The sequence below is a fragment of the Pimephales promelas genome, chromosome 8 (assembly GCF_988280905.1).
Source record: "Pimephales promelas chromosome 8, fPimPro1.hap1.1, whole genome shotgun sequence".
Lineage (NCBI taxonomy): Eukaryota > Metazoa > Chordata > Actinopteri > Cypriniformes > Leuciscidae > Pimephales > Pimephales promelas.
The window spans coordinates 1,502,175-1,523,354 of NC_142776.1; the positions used below are offsets into that span (position 1 = coordinate 1,502,175).

Below are 21,180 nucleotides of genomic sequence, written 5' to 3' on the forward strand. Positions count from 1 at the left end.
GAGAAACCGAGAAAAAAACAAGGCCACCGCCATCTTTAGAATATTGTCTTCGAACTTAAGTTTTGGCGGTTACTCTGTAAATTTTATTGGCATTGCTGTCCAGGAGTAATTAGCTTTTTGAAGTGAATTTACTTAATGTAACGTTAATGACAGTTTTCATGAGGAATGTATTGTTTAAAGCAGATGTTTTAACACATGTCAGTCGGTCGACCGGGAAGATTTTAAAACGAGCCGTTTATTCATACAAAGACTGCTGTGAAGATTAACTTACTTTAGTCCGGAAGACAAAAGACATACAAAAATCAAGTTCATAACTATAAGGCCGATATAAATAATGAATGTAATAACTTTACATCGCTTTATAAAACGGTTAGGTCCAATCCTTGATTCTGTCAAAACCCGTCTACTCTGCTGTGTTTTATTCACTATTAACAACATTATAATGACGACCGCTTCACCCAACGGTTCTGTGTGACACTACACATCACCCCTAGCAACCACTCTTAACAACTTAAACATGTCTGATAATGAGTGTAGGTAAGTTAGGCCTACCTGCGTTTACAGTAGACATAGCACTTTCCTCCAGGACATCAGTCTATTCACAATAAAACATCCGTTTGAATGTCCGCTGCGATATATTGTCCTTTTAACTTGTCTTGAGGTTTTTCCCATGCCGATTGTCTTCGCGCCTTTCTTCTCCATAATCACAAGTTTGAGTTCTTTCAATATAAAAGTCTTCTCTACTGACTCATTCAAAAGACAGTCTTTGTCGCCATCTAACGTCGAAATAACTTCTGTTGCTGTTCACGGTCAGGGACTATTTTATCCAGCTGAAGGAATTTAGGCTTTTAGGGATTTTACTTTATGAAAGTTGCATAGATAGGTTATATAGCCTACTTTTCAGCTTTAATGTGTATTGTGTGGTTAAATATATTGGTTTATGTTCTTCTCTCATTAATGGCAGTCTAACCCTCAATACTTCGCTTAGATAAGCTATTTTTTTCTCATATTTCTAGCCTCATTCTAAGGTGCCATGTCAAGTTATTAGTGTCATAATTCAACTGAATTCAGTTCAAAGTTGATTCAGTTTACTTCAGTGACAGTCAACATGAGTTATGCAAAAAAAAAAAAAAAAGATTCAGTTAGCAGAATTGAAGACAAAATTCAGATTAAATCAGCTCAAGTTTTTTTCTCATCTGATGGTTTGTGGTTAAATCTATAAGATATTGAATATATATTGAATAAAAGTATTTTAAACCCTCTTAAATATCATAACTGTACTTGCTGCTGCAATCCAGGAAAACCAGCAGGAATGAGAACAGAAATGCTTTTAAAAACTCATATTTTTGTCCAAACATATTTTGTGCATTTTGTTGAAATCTTAATTATTTATTAGGTTTCATTATGAGATAAGGTAGTCAGTGTTTAATCATTTGAATGTCTTACTTTTTCAACGTATTCATAATTATCAATAATCTATAGTAATTATAAAATATATAAATCCCACAACTCAGGCTGATCAAAACGCTGCTAATATTTCTGTGCAGATGCAAATTTGAGTATTGTTCAAGATTTATATATTTTTCTTTCTTAAATCCCACACAGCTAAGAATGGTTGTGTAGTGTGAGGTGCTATATTTCTTATTGTGTTGATGATGGACTAAATAGATCATTAATCTTATTGAGGCACAAACTGCATTCGATGCACAACAGTGTTTGTTGCTGGAAGCCTGTGATAGATGCAGAAATTAACAGAAAAGTTCTCTTGCTTGTTCATCAGCTTTGACTATTTGAATAACAAAAAGCTATAGCAGAGCTGATCAAGTATAAAAGCTCCTGCGGCGGATCAGTCCTGCACAGAACCAGCCATGAACAAGGTAAGCAAACATCCACTACTCATGTTAATGTTCAAAACGTTCAGTTTTATAAAATCGAAATTTGTTTTTGTTATGTGACTGTTAATGGCATTTAAACCTGGATTTTATTCTGCAAACATTATGGGATGCTTTTGAATGTTTTCTGCACGTTCAAAACGTTTTTTAAACCGTTTTTTAACCGCCTATTCGTGGTTATGAAATCGTAAAAGAAACATTTCATTTGGTCTTTTTCTATTACTTTTGAATATTCTCTAAACGTTCTGAAACAATTTGTAACATTATGAAAAATGGTAAGATCATCCAAATGTTTCAGAAAAAAAACGTACAAATAACGTTTTTCTAGCTCCCAGAATATTTTGTTGTATGAATATCTGAACATGCGAACACAAGAAAGAACAGCATCTTTTATACAAAAAAAAAATTAAAAAAATAATTCTGGCTTCATGCATTCTTCTTTATAAACACTTGAATGTGGGTAAATTTAATTAAAAAAAACTATTCTGAGCAAAAAAACTTCAGAGCGATGATCAGAACACAGATGAAGTAAATCTAGCCCATCAACACCTCAAAGCTTCAGTCTTTTCCCCTTCATGGGTTCGACATTTCATTCATACACTGATGTTTGATTTATATGCTGTTTAATGTTGATAATCATGTTATTTTACATGTGCTTCTATCGCTTGTTTCTGCTTTTTCTTCACCTGTGTTTTGATCCGTGGATTCAGTATTTTCAGATGATGAGTAACAGCGCCACCTACCGTATAACAGTGAAAACACAGACGCCAGGGAAAGAGTTAAAGACCAGATGGCAGAAGTTTGCTCTTTGAGAGAACATTAGCTGGGTCTCCTAATAAACCTTCACGTTTGTGTTTGGTCCAGATAATCTTCTACGAGGAGAGAAACTTCCAGGGCCGCTCATATGAGACGGGTAATGACTGCCCGGAGCTCAACTCGTTCCTGAGCCGCTGCAACTCCTGCCGGGTGGAGAGCGGCTGCTTCATGGTCTACGACCGCTCCAACTTCATGGGGAACCAGTTCTTCGCTCGTCGAGGCGAGTACTCCGACTGCAAGAGACTGGGCCTGAGCGACTCCATCCGATCCTGCAGGATCATCCCGCAGGTACAGCGCCCCACTCTGGCTTAGGGTCAAAATACTAAATATTAAACAAAACAACATTATCAAACTGAAATTTAGTACATTAATTCAATTTAATGACATTTTTTGAACGAATCAAAACCCTGACACTCTTCGCGTGTTGGTCAAATATGTCCGAAATTTTTGTATTTACATTAAATCAATGTAGGCTACTATATTTTAGTTCAATAGTGTTTATTTTTGTTTAATATTTTGTATTTTTAGGGGATTTTATGATCCTTAATTATATTTACGCTGTATTTATAATCGATTTGTTAATTTTTTGACCTTTGCACTTAAACTGCCATAAATCTTAAATGCTTTAGAGCGACAGATCTAAGTTTGATCTCTTTAAAAACGGCACTTGACCGATTATTGCTGAAGTGAAAAAAGTGAACTTAAAATTTACAGGATTTTATGCTTGTTGTAAATAAAAATAAATTTGTATATGAAATATAAATTTTCAAAAACATGTTTTACTCTGTTTTAATTAAAAATTTGAGGTTGATATCTCAAAACATGAGCGTTCAGTCAGATTTTATGTGGCTGCAGTACCGAACGCTTCCACTAGAGGAAACCACGTTTGGCTTTTTGACCAGTGTGACTATTTTATTGAGGACCATTTAACTTGTTCAAATCATGTCCATGATTTTTTTTGTGTGTGTTCACACAACAAGTACCAAAACCTTTACCAAGTTTCGTATAAAAAAAATTAAAATTGTGTTAACCCTCATTGATGCAAACTGTTACATCAGTACCAGACCTGTGTTTGTGTGTGTGAGCAGCACAGAGGAGCCTTCAGGATGAGGATCTACGAGAGGGAGAACTTCGGAGGGACGATGCACGAGCTCACGGACGACTGCGACTCCATGACGGACCGCTATCGTCTGGCTGAGATCCGGTCCTGTCACGTGATGGACGGGCACTGGCTGATGTACGAGCAGCCGCAGTTCCGGGGCAGAATGATGTACCTGAGACCCGGAGAGTACAGGAGCTTCAGGGACATGGGCTTCAGGTTCAGCTCCATGCGCAGGATCATGGACCCCTGCAATTAATCATGATCAATCAACAATCAATTAAATGACCTTCATATTTACCTACTCTTTGTTTTGATGTGTTTGTCATCCTTCCCTCGAGTCATTTTGACCCGAAACAAACATCGAGTGTTCATCAGAGGGGTCCAAGACTAGTCGCGCTTGAACCACAAACACACACAAAAATAATTTAATGGATTCGAGGAGTTTTGTGGTTGAAATTTAAAAAAACAACAACTCGCGGGTCTATTAGACCTCCTTAGGAATGAATGGAATTACACATGGAAAAAACATAAAAATGCTCAAAATTCAAACTAAAAATACAAAAAAATTAGCAAAAAAGTATTTTATGACTACATGTGTATCTGAATGCACACTGGAGAAAAATCACTTTAGGACCAGCTCATCTGCTGCATATTGAACTAGTCATGAAATATCATGTTATATTATTATTTTATCACAAGAGGCCGGCAAACACACCCAATTTAAAGGGTAGAAGTTATTTTGAATTTAAGTTGAAAGAATGTGCGTAAATTACTATTTATTGATAAAATCTAGTAATTTAAAGGTAAAAAAAATATCACATTACAAAATAGAAAAAATATTATCAAAATGAAATAAAATATGCTTTCTGAAAAAGAAAAAAAAAACTATTATACTGTTCTAACTATAATTTTAGGGCTTCAGGTCATTTTGACCTTTGAGGGAAGGATGAGGGTTCTCAAACCGTTAGCACAAAAACATCTACTCACCGTCCATGGAGAGTGTTTGAAACAAAGACATTACAAAGTAGCAATTATATTAACTTAATTTTTATTGCAAATATAAACTATACAAATACATTTTACAAAATGCATATCAGAGCAGTAAAAGAGGGGGCGGTGTCAGCCGAAGGCCGAGAGCGCCCACTGCTTGACGTCTGTGGGGCATTGTGGGTATTTCTGCAGCGCCTCCATCACCTGAGTGTGTTCCAGCATCAGCTTCATCAGCTGATACTCACGCTGGACTTTACACACACCCGAGTCTACCGGACGAACCAGCTCCAGCTGCAGGAGATGCTCAAACGCCTGAACACACACACACACACACACACACACACACACAGCATCGAATAACAGAGCATTAGAATAGGAGCGGAATAATTGAAACCGTGCAGTGCAGTGGTTAAAACACCACCATATTCACTCAATACACACATGCATCAATCCAAAAAACCAGCACTGAAACTTTCCACGCCTCGAGTGTGTGTGATTAATGTTGATGACAGTCCAAACACTCGCACTGACCTTCATCACCACAGGCTGCTCAAACTTATGGATGGAGTGAGACTTCCTCTGAATGAACTTCTTAAACTCTGAGGGATGGAGCGAATTACATTCATTCCAGCTGAAAATGAGCATTCACACATAAACACCACTTTAAAATGTGCGGGAGGATGTCGTACCGTTATGAACCATCTGGAAATTGAAGGGTTCTCCGTCATAAGTGTCATTCAGATGTTTCATAGCGATGATCAAACACAGCTCTAGGATAGACAGACCTGAGGAGAGGCACGAGAGAACGTTAGAGATGAGTGTTCCTGTCGGGCTGAACCATATTTCATTTTGGCATCGATATCGCAATGTGTGCATCCACGATAGACACATCACAATTGCAAAGTTGAACAATCATAGAGTAGTTCTGAGAGCTGAGGCGCATATTATGATCATATAACTCCATGTAAAACCAGAAACTAAGCTTTTTTTTTTTTGCACAGGCCTGTCTAAAGGGATAATGGTGCCACCTAGTTATCAACAGTAAAAATTACACATTGTACCGCTTCCCAACAGGGAAACCACCAACAATCAAAAATGCATGATTATATGATGTCATGGCTTTGCGATCAACAAATGTGGCTGTAATGAAAAAAGTCAATGGGGCAAAATTGTAAATGCAGTGTAAATGCATCTGGATGTTGAAACCACATGTAAAAATAAACGTGTTTGAGTGTGTTATAGGCTATATGTCAGTCCTTCCAGAAAAACGCGGAGTTTTTTTGTGATTGTTGCGGGCAAAAATCCTTGATTACGCGGCCTGTTTTCTTTAAAAATGCGATGGAATATGCGGGACATTTATGAAATTTTATGCGATAACTTGCAAAAACTGCGGTTTGATGAAAAAGACAAAAAAAGTGATTCCCCCACACCCTGTTCTCACTAGGCTAATGTAAGAGTCATTTCTTATTACTTCCTTTGATAAGCAAGCATACTACATCACAGAAAGTGCGGGGAATATTTAATTTCTCATCTTGTTTTATTTCAGACAGTAATGAGTGTAAATAAGGTGTGGCCCCTTTAAGAGCTGCGCGCTCCCTGTTGAACTCTCTCGAACCTCATGTGTGCGGGTAATTTCTGTTTGATGCAACTTCCTTTATCTTATGTTGTTTATTACGTAACGATGTGACGGTAGAACGTGTGACAGACAGTTATACGAGTTCGATTTGTGAGATGTCTATCCCCTACGTGAGTCTGTCTGGCCTCTGCAATAACTTCAGCTGTGAGCTATCCCGTCGTGTAATTGCGTCACTTCATAACGTTCCCATGGAAACAGGGGGAAATGGCTGCTCTTGTGTGAAGCAAACGCAACATTTTTCAACTTTCTGCTTAGATATATGTGGCTTTTTTGCAACGAAAATGCGAGGATTATAAAAATCATGCAAACCCCGCATATTTTGCACAGAAATCGGCAATTTATGTGGCGAAAGTGCGGAATATTTGAAAAAATGCGGCCCCCGCATAAATATGCGAACTTTGGCTTATTTTTGTGTTGAATTCAGCGATTGCATAATTGCATAATTTTCTGGAGGGACTGATATGTGATGTTATAGCGTTATTGCAGTACGCATCACCGCAGATGAATTACATTAAGCAAACGCAAATCACATGCTCAAAAAACACAATCGTCTTCATTAAAAGATTCAAAATTCAATACTTTTATTGCCATTCAACTCAGTGCAAGTCGTTAGGGATCCGTGTGCTCATATAACAGGACACAGCAAATATATACACAAAGGGGAATTGAAGATCGGATTTATAACCGTTTTGCGATGACTGATTTATGTGAGCAAGTGTAAACGGACCCGTTTTGATAAATCAGATGTGAACAGGCCCATAGAGATGCGGTGTAAATCATGTAAACATCAGTGTCTCACCGTGAAGGACGTTTGCTTTCGAGTCGGCCGAGATCAGGCGACTGGCCTCAAGCACATCAGACTCACGGAGGGTCGAATGAGACACACACACTCGACTCACAGCCAGAAACTACGAACACACAAACACACGTTCACACTACCGATGTCAAATTACACAAATTCCTCGTGAATGTAAGTACACATTGATGGTCTAAGACATGAAACGAGCGGTTTGGGTGAGAAAACCAACAGTAAAAAACGAGGTAAAAACGATATAAACACTGTTCGTTTTCTCACACAAACCGCTCGTTTCGTGTCTTAGGCCATCAATGTGTACTTACATTCACGAGTCATTAAATCATGTTTAATTTGGACTTCTCTGTGCTGCTCTTTGAGGTGGTGACCATAGACCTCCATTATATGACTGACAGACAAGAACGGTTTGACCTAAAAAAATCAAAATTAAAAATACTGCGGAAACAAAGACACCTACGTCTTGGATGGCCTTGAGGTAAGATAAAAAATTCAAAGTGAACTATCCCTTTAAAGTTGAGTTCATATATCTGACTGCTTGTATTTATTGACAAAATTACATACATGTAAAGCAAATATGATAATCATAATCAAGCCGAACCGTGAGACCAGTGTAGGTTCACACCTCTAATTGATAAATCTTATCAACTAAATCTGTTATCGACAATTAATCGATCGTTGATTTATCATTGACACACAAACACAGGAGCACAACTCAAGTGGTCTGAACGAGATCTGAACTTACCAGCAGCGAATGCAGAGAGCGGAGATCTTTACTGGAGTTAAAGCTCTTCTTCAAAACCTCCTCAACACACTTATCTTCACATAATTTCTGCAGGAGAACCGAAGGAGACGTCAGAAAACTGTGACGGGTTAAAAATATCCCATTCCTAAATCCCAAGAATCTTTTATTCAGTGCTGTTTACAGTTGATGTGTGAACACAACTACACTATACAGTCCCTCCAGGATTTCACGATTTTTTTTGTGTGATTTTTGCGATCAAAATGACTGATTTTGTGGTGGTAATTTCCAAAAATTTGCGAAAAAATTTGCGATTTATATATAACATTTACCATAATAGTATTCAGTCCTTCCAGAAAAACGCGGAGTTTTTTTGTGATTGTTGCGGGCAAAAATCCTTGATTACGTGGCCCGTTTTCTTTAAAAATGCGATGGAAAGAATATGTGGGATATTTATGCAATTTTATGGGATGAAATTGCAGGAATTTGCAAAAATTGTGGGAACTTGCAAAAATTGCGGTTTGATAAAAAAGAGAAAAAAAGTTATTCCCCCAACATCCTGTTCTCACTAGGCTAATGTAGTAATTTCTTATTACTTCCTTTGATAAGCAAACATACTACATCATAGAAAGTGCTGGGAATATTTAATTTCTCATCTTGTTTTATTTCAGACTGTAATGAGTGTAAATAAGGTGTGGCCCCTTTAAGAGCTGCGCGCTCCCTGCAGTGATACGTGCGCCTCAAACACCCCATGTGTGCGGGTAATTTCTGTTTGATGCTACTTCTTTTATATTATGTTGTTTATTAAGTAACGATGTGACAGACAGTTAAACGAGTTCGATTTGTGAGATGTCAATCGCCTCCGTGAGTCTGTCTGGCGTCGCGTAATTGCGTCACTTCATAACGTTCCCATGGAAACAGGGGGAAATGGCTGCTCTTGTGTGAAGCAAACGCACATTTTTCAACTTTCTGCTAAGATACATGTGATTTTTTTTGCAACGAAAATGCGAGGATTATGAAATTATGCAAACCCCACATATTTTGCACGGAAATCGGCAATTTATGCGGCGAAAGTGCGGCATATTTGAAAAAATGCGGCCCCCGCATAAATACGTGGACTTTGGCTGATTTTGCATTGAATTCAGCGATCGCATAATCGCGTTTTTCTGGAGGGACTGACTATAGTAGCGCCTGCCATCCAATAATAACTAATGAAAGAGTCTCAGCTTTCATACGGTTTCATCTCTTCATCTTTACAACTAATCACAGCAGCAAATGTGTGTAGCGTCGGTACCTCGATGCTGCGGTTCCACTCGGTGGAGAACCTGTGGTCCGGGAAGTCCTGAGGCAGACGGAGCTGATCGAGAACCACGTCCACATACTGAGCGAAAGAGAGCGAGCTGAAGAGATGAACCTGTCTGTGAGAGAACCGAGACTTCACTCGCTTCTCCAGCAGCTCCAGCACGTCCTGCAACACACACCATAACCACAGGAGGATCAGCTGGGCTTCCGGTAGATCCTCTCGTGTGCCGGAGTAACCAGGGCTACGACAACCAATCAATTTATAGGGCGTAAGTAGACTCTGTATGGCCGTAAGCTATTTTACTTCGCAACATGTTAAATGTGGATATTTCCGTTCACCTTTAATGTCTTAAGTAATTTTTCATCTGATTTAAGAATGTTTAGATATTTGTCATGAAAAAACAAGACTAAATGACTGGGGAATCACATCATGTTTTGCAGTGTACGTCACTGTTTAAAGAAAAGCCCTGGGCAAGAGTTGGAATGTTTGGAATATATTGAACACAAAAAAAGATATTTTGAAGAATGCTGGAAACCAGACAGTTGATGGACACCAATGAAGTCATCTTTCATCAATCATCTTTTGTGTTCAACAGAAGATAGAAACTCATACAGGTTTGAAACAACTTGAGGGTGAGTAAATGATGACAGAACTTTTATTTTGAAGTGAACTGTCCCTTTAAGTTTGTTGTTGACTCGTGTGTGTGTGTGTGCGCACCAGTCTGCAGGTCAGTCCCACCACAGCGACGGGCGTCTGCGCAGACTGGGACACGTCCAGCAGGTTATACAGCAGCGTCTGGTTCTTATGATGAGCGAACAGATCAAACTCATCCAGCAGGAACAGCACAGGACGACTGCTGCTCCGGTCACCTGACACAATCACACAAAACATTCAACGGTTCAATCGATTTCATTACTTAAAAAATACAGCTCAGATCAAATTTTAATAATGGATGAAAAACTTAAACTAAATGGAAAAGTAAAAAAGTAGTAAAATTACTGAAAACAAAACAATTTCAAATTAGAAATATTAAAATAAAATAAATTAAAAGATTAAAGCAACAATAAAATAAGACAAAAACTTCAACTTAAAAATAATAGAAATAGAATAGAAAATAAAAAAAAATAATAATACAAAAATGACAAAAATAACTAAATTAATTAACTAAAATGAATAAGAAAACTAATTCAAAATATTAAAACAGTATATAAATTATACTACAGTTACACTGATTAGGGTCGGGTATTTGAATTGTAGAGTTTCCGATTCTGCCTTTCAATTTCGATTATTTTCTTATTTTCCCATTTTAGATTCCAATTAGGTAAACATTTATTCTGTGTCTTTCTGCAAAACATTATATTTCAGACAGAACAACAATCCCATGAAGCATTGCGAACAGCAAAATTGAATTAAAACTTATGGAGATATATAATACAAGTCATTATATTAATAAAACAATACGTTTATTTCAAAATATGCATATTTATTTAAATATTTAAGTATCTTGAGAGTATAAGGAGATCGACTTGATTAAGTAGGCGGCACATTCTTTCTTATATTGACTCTGATTGGTGGAATATTCTGAACTGCATCATGGGTAATGTAGTTTTCTCCCCAAGAATCGTGTTAAACACGATTATTTTAAAACAAGTAATGTTTACAAGTAACAAATAAGTACGATTAAACTCTTAGCTCACAGAAGAGCGGGCTTTAAAGTGTTTATAAGATATATTTAAAAATAAATATGAAGCTTTCTGAGTTCTTCTTGCGCTTGAATGGTTTAAAACGGGCACATTGGAATCAATAAGCAAAATATGAATATTAATTTTACCGCAAGTATCCGATTGCAGAACTGATTTTCGATTGCCAACGCCTCACCTTTCTTGAGAGCTTCCAGAAGAAAAGCCAGATTCTCTGCAAAACTCCCCTAAAACACAAGAAAAGCTGCACTTTTTCAGTATATAATGACAGAACGTTGGTTTGTGGGTAAATTATTCCCGTCTCACTCACAAACACTTTGTCTCCAACGACGTTCTCCAGGTGCAGCTGGCGAGTGATTTCCTTCAGGGCGATTTTGTCGTCCGTCTGCAGAAGACCTGCGCTCAGAGAACCGGTGTGTGAAGATGTGGCGTCTCGTGTCGGTCTCACACTAACAGTAGGAACACACAAACACACACACACACACACACACACACACTCACCGTTGAGCTCCACTAGAAGGACATTCTTCTGCACTTCCTTCAGACTCATGAGCTCTCTGAGGACACAACCCAGCAGCTGCACACACACACACACACACACACACGTGCAAGGTTGAGCCACTGTAGTCACTATTCAGACTATCAGACTATTTTAACGATGTCTTTAATAACTTTCTGGTCCGGAAAGTTTCAATTACAATAGAAGCCTATGGAGGAGTGATCCAGCTCTCAGATTTAATCACAAATATCTTCATTTGTGTCCCGAAGATGAATCAAAGTCTTACGGGGTTGAAACAACATGACAGAGTTTTCATCTTTGGGTGAACTATCGCTTTAAAGGAGGGTGGATTCTGATTGGCTGGCAATGTTTTTATCCTTCATCAGCTGGAAAAAACATTATTCACTCTGAAAATTATTCCCACGATATCATGCCTCAGTGTCGTTATCATTACAGTTGTAGTGTGGACTTCACAATTATCAAATCTTGGTGTGAACAAGCCTTAAATCTCAGACGGGTCGTACCATAGTTTTACCCGATCCTCGAGGACCGACGATGAGGACAGAGTTACTCTCTCCATGAACAGCAGTGCGTCTCAACAGCTCCAGCAAGTGCCTGAACACACACACAGTGTTAGAATCCACACACACTCACTCATTCACTCTCTTTTTCTCTCTCTCACACACACACACAGAGAGAGATATTGTGTAATGAACACACTTGTACTGTGAGTCCAGACCCGAGGGCTGATCCGGCAGCTTCTGATGACACAGTCTCTCTCTCAGGATCTTCTGAGCCTGAACACACGATCACAACACTATTAAACACGATTAAACACTAACGATCTGTAGAAACCCAATCATGAGTGTAATAAACACTGACGGACCAGAGACACACACTGGGCTTCAGTGAGAGCGGCGGATCTGCGTTTGCTCATCTTCACCTGCAACACATTCAGCACATCTCAGTTAATACTATGCAGAAGATTACAAACATTAGACTGCAATTATTATAAATACATGCTAAAAAAGTATGTTGGACAAATATACAGCAAACATTATAGTAGATAAATATACAGTTACCGACCAAATCAGACCTTTTTATATTCATTAAAAACTTTTTTCCCACATTAAAGATCTAGGAATGTATATGAATGTATAGAGTATTTTATTTTTAGGCCCTGTCATTGGTCAGCAAGTGTTTTGCCATGTTAACACCCTTCTTTGTTTTATTGTAAATAGCACCGCAGTGTGACTTGGTGAATTTTGACAGTGTGGTTTACAATGACAATATTCCGTGTTATTTTTAAATTAATATGAGCTCATAAAACTAGAGATTGCACACATTTGTCTTTAGCACACTGTCTATCATCTTTACTCGTATTTACATTGTTGCACTTCATGTTGTCTTAGTCCTGAAACGTTATTTAATCATTATGTATTTATATGTGCAGCCATGATGACGTATAATTCAAAAGCATAATTCAAACATAATTCAAAAGAGTTTCATGTGTAGTTTAGTATGTCGTATGGCAGGACGCTGCTGCAACCGCTCACATACAGTAAACAACTAGTTCAATTACGTAAACAACTTCAGTAAAAGTATATAAACTCACCCACGAATGTCCAGAGATTACGCGCCAGTAGCAGTTTCTGCCCCGCGTGTTTCCGGGACACAGCGCAATGTATTTCCGGTAACCACATGAGGCGCTGTGCGGCCCACTAAACCGAAATTCTGATGCTTTTTTTGGTAACAGTCTATGGTAACAGCCACTAGGTGGCGCCACTGGACAACAGTACAGTTTTTGAGGTAGTTTTTTTTTCTTGCGTTAGTGAGTATTTCCATTGTATGCAACACTACTCCACTAGGCCTGAAATATATTTTGTACGTTTTAATCTATTTTTTTTTTACAGTCTATGGTTTTAATCCCCTGATCATGCTACAAACATGATGATATTATAAAACATGATTTCTGTGTGCGTTACCATAACTTTAATTGCGACTATGGACAGTGGCTTGTGTTTTTTTTTTTGTTTACACAATCTTGCTGGTTGCTGGTTAAGTAGCAAATTGTTTTTAACTGCTATAACGTTAACTGTTGTGAGTTAAAATAATCACCTAATTATTTCAACCTACTTGACCTCTGCACTGGACTAAATGTAGCCTGGCATGCCAGACCTACATCAAGATGTCAGCACACTTTGCTGCATATTTTTTTTTTCTTTTTTTTTTTTTTTTGCTGCCGCTAGGGTAGGGTGCGTCTAGATTTCTAGGCTACTAATCAATGATCAATGTTTTTCAAACAGGCCCAGAGAAAGTTACTCATCTTGAACTTTTCAGTAATCGATCCTAAAGCAGCAGGAGCTGGATGAAATATGATATTATTCTACAATCTGACTTGTGATGCATCCTGTAATCATAATCACAAAAATGGTGTTTTGTTTGGCCAGATGGACAACTTTTGAAAAAAAAGTTTTATTTACAGAATTCAAGTACACACAATTATGGCATAATTCAACATCATGCATTATGTTTTCGTGTTGATACAGCTCTAGAAAGTACCAAATACAATACAATTTTATTTATATAGCACATTTAAAAACAACTGGTGCTTACCAAAGTGCTTTAGAAAAGCCAAGAAAACGAGGTTAAATAAAAAATAAAATACCCCCTATTTTTAAGTTAGTAACAAATTCTAAGGGATCTTGATTGAGAGGATGGAAGCAATAGTCTGCTCCGTAAAACCGAATAAATTATGTTGTAGCCAATAAAGCGAGATCAAAACTGGTGTCCCGTGCCGTGCTGCGGCATTTTGAACTAGGGCTGCACGATTAATCGAAATGAAACTGCACGCGATTTGATAAAGGCTGTCAAAAAAGAAGTTTCATCTGTCCAACATCCATTAAAGAGATTTTACAAATAACTTAAAATCATTCTTCCATCCATTAAAATGGGGTTTATTGCAGGTCAGAGTATAGTGAGGCAATGTATAGAAAAAATAATGTATTCAATAAAAAAGTCTATGTAGAAAACAAACAAACAAAAAAAAAGTAAACAATGGGAAATCAACACTCTTAGAAAAAATGGTTCTATTTAGAACCAGAAATGGTTCCATCCCCCGCTTCATATATGGAACTCCAAAATGGTTCTATATAGAACCATTTTTTTGGTAAAAGGTTCTATTGGCCAAGTATGGAACCCCAGGGTTCTACATAGAACCCAGAGGAACCCTTTTTTTAATAGTGTATAGAACCTTTTAGGGGTTCCAAATACGTAGCGCTGATAGAACCTTTTAAGGTTCTATATAGAACCTTTTCTTAAGAGTGAATGGATCGCAATGACAGTTCGGACTCTGAGGAAATTGTAGCCTTTACGTTTACCATGACGGACCTCATGTAATTATGAGCCTGATATGTGGCCAAGAGAGCAGGGATTGTCCAGGATTAGACAAAACAACAGACAGAAGAGAGTCACGGGACACATTGAATTGCTAAAGCTGTCTAAATGTGTTGAGGAATGTTGGCGTTTAGTAATGAAGGAACATTAAAATATAAATCCCAAGAAATAATAAACTTTACCTGTATTCACCCTCACCTAGTATGCAGTGTTTCATTCAGGAGTGTGAAGTGTAGTAAATGTACAAAGACATAGGCTATATTATAAGCTCAATATTCAGATGTTTATAATGTTTGGATGAGCTCAGGTTGATTGGGAAATTTTTCACCAAAAAAAAAAAAAAAAAAAAAGCCAATACCAAAATGTGTCCCAATCAACCTGAATGCACCCTACTATCTGTTGGTTTCTTTAAAGAGCGTAAATAAATGCGAGTGTAAATGTACATGATGATACTTGCAAGTAAAAATGCTACAATGATACCAAAGAATAATCCTGTGACAGACCCTGAAACTCCATTTTCAGCTCCAGCAACTGCACCAATAAGAGCTCCAAATACACCCATCAATATCACTACAAACTGTGTGGATTCCATGGAGATTTTCGATGTGTTTTCTAAAGGTTTGTCAGCCTCTGTGGTTTCTTTCTTCTCCACACCAGCATCTCCTTTGTCTTTATTCACTGTAAAAGAAAATAACACTAATAGATCCAGATCCATCCAGGGCTTCAGTAAATATAGGTTTAGTGAAGTAATACTCACAGTCAGGAGGATCTGCGATACTTCCCCGTCTCTTTCTGAGCTCACTCTCACCAGGCGCTTCTTGTGTCTCGAGTTTAATCAGTTCAGCTTGTGGTGTGAAGAAATCACCACCGTTCTCCTGCACTAGCTCGTCTATCTTCTTTATAAGTTCATGGTTCTGAGCGCTCTTCTGAAGAACATAGTGTCGTCCTCCACACTTGTCCAGGATTTTCTTTGTGCTGCGAATGTGTTCTTTGATTTGTGAGTCCTCCACTCCTTCATCACAAGTGAACAGCACGATGGTGTGTTTCCAAACGCACTCAGACAGTAACTTCATTTGAGTTTGTGCTGCTGTGATTTCATTTGTAGAAGGTTCATTAGAGAGAGTTTCCACCGGGATGACCAGAAGAAGAGCGTGAGGTCCTGGAGGAAAAAGAGACACGCTTCTCTTTACTTCTTCTTTTATGTTCTCTGGTGTTTGTTGTTTTGAGGATCTGTCCCATCCTGGAGCTTCAACAACACTGATCCTCCTTCCATCTTGATCTCGCTGATATAACGCACACTGACCAACTTTCACTCCTGTCAGATTCTCACAGTTCAGGACTGATTTGACCACTTTATTCTTATCGTCTCCCGCGTTTCCTAGAATCACAATTCTGAGCTCTGACTGTACAGACGAACCTCCTTTAAAGAGCAAATCAACAAATTAATATTATTCCACAATGGTGTTAAATTAAATCTAGGGCTGTGCAAAAATTTGCATCCAAAATAAAAGTCTGTGTTTACATAATATATTTGTGTGTGCTGTAATTATTTTGTATATATATAAATACACACACGTTATTCATATATAAAATATTTATATAATATAGATTATGTATATATATATATACACAGAATTTAAGCGCAAATAATTCTTAAATATATACATGCATAGTTATTTATATATACAAAATAATTATATACAGCACACACAAATATATTGTGTAAACACAGACTTTTTTTTGGATGCGATTAATCGCAATTAATTTTTGCACAGCCCTAATTAAATCATTTGATCATTGGAAAACACGCACAGAATGTTTGACCTACCTGTAGGAGATTTATCAGCCATGATCTCTGTGTGAAGGTTTGTTTGCTCTTCATGGAAACTGATAACAAGAAAACACACAGAGAATCTTAAAGCTCTTAAGACCATAAACTTGTTGGAACTTTTTAATTTAATTTATTAATGCATTCTGTTCTGTTTTATTTATTTTTATTTTTATTTTGTTTGTATGTATATTATGTGGCTATATGCATATGTGCTGTATTGTTTTCATTATTTCTCCTATGTGCAATTTGTATATTGTTGTAATTTAATTGTATGTTTGATACCTTGGCATTAATAAAAAAAAAAAAAAAAAAAAAAGATAGGCTGATAAAATAAATAAATAAATAAATAAAAACAAGAAAACACACAGTCTGTTCTACAAGTTTCTATTATTTCCCAAAGCCATTTGATCTTGTTTTAAAACATTAAAGGAACATGGTGACTTTTGGGGACTTTAGCTTATTCACTGTATCCCCAGTTATAAGTCCATACATACATTTTTCATCTCCGTGCGTGCCGCCGTAACTCTGTCTGACGCACCCACCGCTAGCCTAGCTTAGCACAAAGACTGGATGTAAATGACTCCAGCTAGCATACTAATCCCAAAACGGTGACAAAATAACACCAACATTTTCCTATTTACATATTGTGATTTGTATAGTCACAATAAAAATAACAAGGTCATATCAAGCACAGCCATCTTTTAACCGTATAAATACTGGGAAATATTCTCAGAAGGTAAAGCACTACTTGGGTGGAGTGATAAGCGCAGCACCTCGAGACGCCGTGGTGAAGAGCTGAGAGTTTGAGAGTCCAAAAAAGTTGGCGTGTTCCTTTAAGCAATGCCTAATCATCCAATTAGAAGATATAACATTCGTTTTGAAGTAGGCTAATTATTTATGCTTAATTTTCGCATGATTTTTTCAGAGGAAATGTGTTAAAAAAAAAAAAAAAAAAAAAAATTTGCAGGGAAGGTTTATTTCAATAGCTCAGAAAAAGGTAATATGCAAATTATAAAGCTATCATTAGTCTATTAGCTTTGAGTCCACAGTCATTAAGTATGAAAAAATACAGAAAACTTGGGGAAAATTTGAAGATCAAGTCCTGTTTTCTCATTTCAGCTTCAACGCTGAACAAAAGCTTATTCAACAGCAGAATACACTTAAACAGTTTTTCATGCAAGCACAGAAAACATATCAAGCAATAAGCAAAATGTAATATTGTATCGACCTACCTCGCATTGCTTGTTGGTTGTTTTTCTGTTTCTTTACATCCGTGTTAAAGTACTTTCAGTTGTGCCGTTTATGGTGTTGTGAACTTTGAACAGTACCTTACCCAGGTAAAATTAATATTTGATGATAGTTGCACATAAGGCGCATGCGGGCTCTGGTGGCGTGATCTCGTAGGATCTGGTAACTGGTCTCATATTTCAAAAATCCAGAGACTTTCTCAAATCTCAGCTATTCAGTTGCAAATAAATACAGACTGAAAACAGTCTGTATAAACAGTCTGTATTTAAAATACATAAAGATTGCAAAATTTGTGATTTCTGTGACTGGATACTTGACATTACATACTTTCTGAGTGACAATAATACTCCAAACTATTCTAAAACAACATTTTGATCATTGTTTTTATAATAATCACACGTTACATCATACAAAAAAATCATTTATATAGAAACCATTATAATTAATCAAAGTTTTTTTTTTATTGTTCACAGTTAAATCCCATCAAAATAGCCTATAAGCTTAAAAACTACATATTTTCAACCCTTTTTGTTTTTAAGGGCTGAAAAGGGTTTGGAAGTCATTTATAAAATGGAATAAATGACTGTGAATCAATTGTTTTTCATCTCTCCGTATCCATGAATGATCACTTTAACCAGCTTGTTTTATCAGTAAACTGTTGCAGGTGGAAAATGGCCTCACATTGTTTATGACATATGAGTGTCTACGAATGATTTACTATAAACTACAATGAAAAACCATTAAATGTCAATATATTTCCCAAAATTTACAGTATCTGCTTACTGGGCCATGAGTCTCAGACTTAACCTATACATAAAATACTAAACAACAAAAATGATTTACTCCAAATAAATTGTATTTACATAGGGCTTAAACAGTCATTTAGCCATGAGAAACATATTTAAATGCTGATGTGTTAAAAAATCACCTGCAAGAAGTAAGATCCAGAAAAACATTACGAGTGTAGCATATTAACGTGTGCTCAGGAAAATCCATCAACAACAGCACAAAATCTATAGCAAACACTTGTTTAGCTTCCTCACATCTTTAATATCTAATTCGCTAATGTTGACATCATAGCTGATTAAATGTGTTATTCCCACAGAAATGATGGAAGAACCAAAGAGGCAGAGGTTAGGATGAATGCTGGTATTTAATAATGCGAGAATATAATAATAATAAATCCCACTTCACCTGTATTCACTCCTTCTGTCATATGCAGTATTTCCTTCAGGAGTGTAAATTAGTGTAGTAAAAGTATTTTATTTCTGTTCTCTCATTATAACTGTCTTTTCTCCTGTTTTTCAGGTTTCAGTTTTCCAGTGTCAACGTTATACAAATTATCCCTCGCAGTTTTCAACTGTTTTCAAGAAAACATCAGTGCCAGTGTTGGGGAAAGTTACTTTTAAAAGTAGTAGCGCATTACAATGTTGTGTTACACCCTAAAAAATATTGTGTTAAACCCTAAAAAGTAATTAATTGTGTTACTTATTTACTGGGGGACAAAATGGGGGGGAAATGTTTTCGATTTGAATGCCATTTCCTCCATTTACATACATTTAGGGACTATGGTAAAAAATCCAGGAAATAATTTGATTATAATGATAAATTCTGCCAAAAAATAATAGTAGGCTATACTACAAGCTTTGTATAAGAAAAAGATGTCTTATTTTATTGTTTAATTGGGATTGATCACCAAAGCTTGAGAGAATCATTTCATAAAGTCAAAAATGTTAGCCATTAATGTTTTGTGTGTAAAAAAAAAATTAATAATGTGAGACTCACTCACTTTCCACTATAATGTAGAAACAACATAAATACAGTATATTTTAAATAATTGTTTAATGGCATCTTTTTATGAATGAGGCCAGTATCACTGATTTTAACACTTGATGTCTCAATGAAAATTATTTTCCCCTCAAATTTAAACATTTATTAGGCATCAAAAAATATAACAACTTTTAACTTAAGTGAACTGAAAACAAACCTTACATAAACCCACAATAAATGCCATATTTACCTGCATCGTACAAAAGTTTACAGTTCACCTTTAAATGAGTAGGCCTAACGTTACACTTAATGCTTAATTGAAAAAAAAAAATAGTAATGTGAAATTGACTATTACTTTACTGAGCATGAAGTTTATTTACTTAAAAAAAAGAGGAAAACCAGTTGCCTTATAATTATTAAGTAAGTGAACTTAACACTTTTTACAGTGTGTGCTGCGTTAATTCCCGTTGCATATTTTAACAAATTAAAGCTGGTTAAAACTAATCGCATGCGTTAATATGACTGTACATTGCTGACAGAAAATGCTGCGGTTTAAAGAGGACTCGTTGTCATGTGTTTTTAGTAACCTACACAGAATGTTCTACATGAAATATTTAGCTAACAGTCTGAAGTTACATAGTGTATGCTAACAGTGTTAGCTCAGTCAACATAAGGCTAACATCAACAGGTGAAGAGAGAAAATATGATGATCCTGACCTGAGCTAATTTACTGAATCAATCAACTCACATCTCCTTTCTTTCTGTTCATCCATGATGACATTAGTCGCCTGTTGTTGTTTCTGGTGTTTCATCGTTGACTGCCACAGAACTTTCCACTGCAATTTTGCGTTTAAAAGACGCGCAATGGCCGTCAAGGCAAACATTTGTCTGTCCCCATTAAGCCTGTAACTTAAAGGAGTAGGTCACTTTAAAAAAAAAAAACAAAACAAAAAAAACTTTTGCTGATTTACTCACCCCCATGTCATCCAAGATGTCCATGTCTTTCTTTCTTCAGTCAAAAAGAAATTAAGGTTTTTGATGAAAACATTCCAGGATTTTTCTCCATATAATGGACTTCAATGGGAAGCAAACGGTTCAAGGTCCAAAAGACAGTTTCAGTGCAGCTGCAAAGGGCTTTAAACGACACCAGACGATGAATAAGGGACTTATCAAGCGAAACGATCGCTCATTTAAAAATAAATAAAAAAGTTTAGGTTTTATAAGCACAAATGCTCGCCTTGCTCTGTTCTGTGATGCGCGTTCGTGACTCCTGTTCGAACTCGTTTATCAAAATGAACAAATCTTTTTCCAAATCATGACTCGAAGGGTCCTAGATAAGGTCTGGGATCATTTAAAGCCCTTAGAAGCTGCACTGACACTCTCATTTGGACCTTGAATCTTTGGTTCCCATTGAAGTCCATTATAGAAAGAAAGACGTGGACAT

At 36.7% G+C, this 21,180-nt stretch overlaps 3 protein-coding genes across 6 annotated transcripts; 1 reads left to right on the plus strand and 2 right to left on the minus strand.

Moving 5' to 3' along the window:
- The first annotated feature begins 517 nt into the window (after window positions 1-517).
- On the plus strand, window positions 518-4,107 carry crygm4 (crystallin, gamma M4). Its single transcript, XM_039656484.2, has 3 exons — window positions 518-537; window positions 2,678-2,996; window positions 3,797-4,107. The coding sequence occupies exons 1-3, from the start codon at window positions 518-520 to the stop codon at window positions 4,064-4,066; spliced, it is 609 nt and encodes a 202-aa protein (XP_039512418.2). The 3' UTR covers window positions 4,067-4,107.
- A 734-nt stretch (window positions 4,108-4,841) lies between these two features.
- On the minus strand, window positions 4,842-13,209 carry orc4 (origin recognition complex, subunit 4). Of its 3 annotated transcripts, none has more exons than XM_039656573.2 (14): window positions 13,107-13,209; window positions 12,378-12,465; window positions 12,212-12,288; window positions 12,016-12,106; window positions 11,494-11,569; window positions 11,303-11,388; window positions 11,171-11,219; window positions 10,010-10,161; window positions 9,284-9,457; window positions 7,993-8,079; window positions 7,236-7,344; window positions 5,490-5,585; window positions 5,332-5,399; window positions 4,842-5,112 (listed from the first exon to the last, which is right to left on the minus strand). In XM_039656573.2, exons 2-14 carry the CDS (start codon window positions 12,426-12,428, stop codon window positions 4,930-4,932), a joined length of 1,299 nt encoding a protein of 432 aa, XP_039512507.2. In that variant the 5' UTR covers window positions 12,429-12,465; window positions 13,107-13,209; the 3' UTR covers window positions 4,842-4,929. The 3 variants fall into 3 exon arrangements, with proteins under 3 accessions (XP_039512507.2, XP_039512505.2, XP_039512506.2); XM_039656571.2 differs by having other exon boundaries at window positions 12,378-12,434; window positions 13,107-13,199; XM_039656572.2 differs by having other exon boundaries at window positions 12,378-12,437; window positions 13,107-13,157.
- Window positions 13,210-13,944: 735 nt separating this feature from the next.
- LOC120467953 (GTPase IMAP family member 9) lies at window positions 13,945-20,672 on the minus strand. 2 transcript variants are annotated; one of them, XM_089133698.1, is made up of 4 exons: window positions 20,485-20,672; window positions 16,716-16,774; window positions 15,645-16,307; window positions 13,945-15,565 (listed from the first exon to the last, which is right to left on the minus strand). In XM_089133698.1, exons 2-4 carry the CDS (start codon window positions 16,735-16,737, stop codon window positions 15,261-15,263), a joined length of 990 nt encoding a protein of 329 aa, XP_088989824.1. In that variant the 5' UTR covers window positions 16,738-16,774; window positions 20,485-20,672; the 3' UTR covers window positions 13,945-15,260. The 2 variants fall into 2 exon arrangements, with proteins under 2 accessions (XP_088989824.1, XP_039512504.2); XM_039656570.2 differs by lacking the exon at window positions 20,485-20,672 and adding an exon at window positions 17,951-18,036.
- Window positions 20,673-21,180: the final 508 nt, after the last annotated feature.

Bases quoted from the DNA above. Each gene is read 5' to 3' on its own strand.
- crygm4 (XM_039656484.2), top strand. From the start codon at position 518: ATGTCTGATAATGAGTGTAG. The intron at 538-2,677 runs GTAAGTTAGGCC...AAAGAGTTAAAG, and splicing joins ATGTCTGATAATGAGTGTAG to ACCAGATGGCAGAAGTTTGC. The intron at 2,997-3,796 runs GTACAGCGCCCC...GTGTGTGAGCAG, and splicing joins CCTGCAGGATCATCCCGCAG to CACAGAGGAGCCTTCAGGAT.
- orc4 (XM_039656573.2), bottom strand. From the start codon at position 12,428: ATGAGCAAACGCAGATCCGCCGCTCTCACTGAAGCCCAGTGTGTGTCT. The intron at 5,586-7,235 runs GTGAGACACTGA...GCCTCTCCTCAG, and splicing joins GAAAGCAAACGTCCTTCACG to GTCTGTCTATCCTAGAGCTG. The intron at 5,113-5,331 runs GTCAGTGCGAGT...GTGTGTGTTCAG, and splicing joins AGCAGCCTGTGGTGATGAAG to GCGTTTGAGCATCTCCTGCA.
- LOC120467953 (XM_089133698.1), bottom strand. From the start codon at position 16,737: ATGGCTGATAAATCTCCTACAG. The intron at 16,308-16,715 runs GTAGGTCAAACA...TGCTCTTTAAAG, and splicing joins GGCTGATAAATCTCCTACAG to GAGGTTCGTCTGTACAGTCA. The intron at 15,566-15,644 runs GTGAGTATTACT...TTTCTTTTACAG, and splicing joins TATCGCAGATCCTCCTGACT to TGAATAAAGACAAAGGAGAT.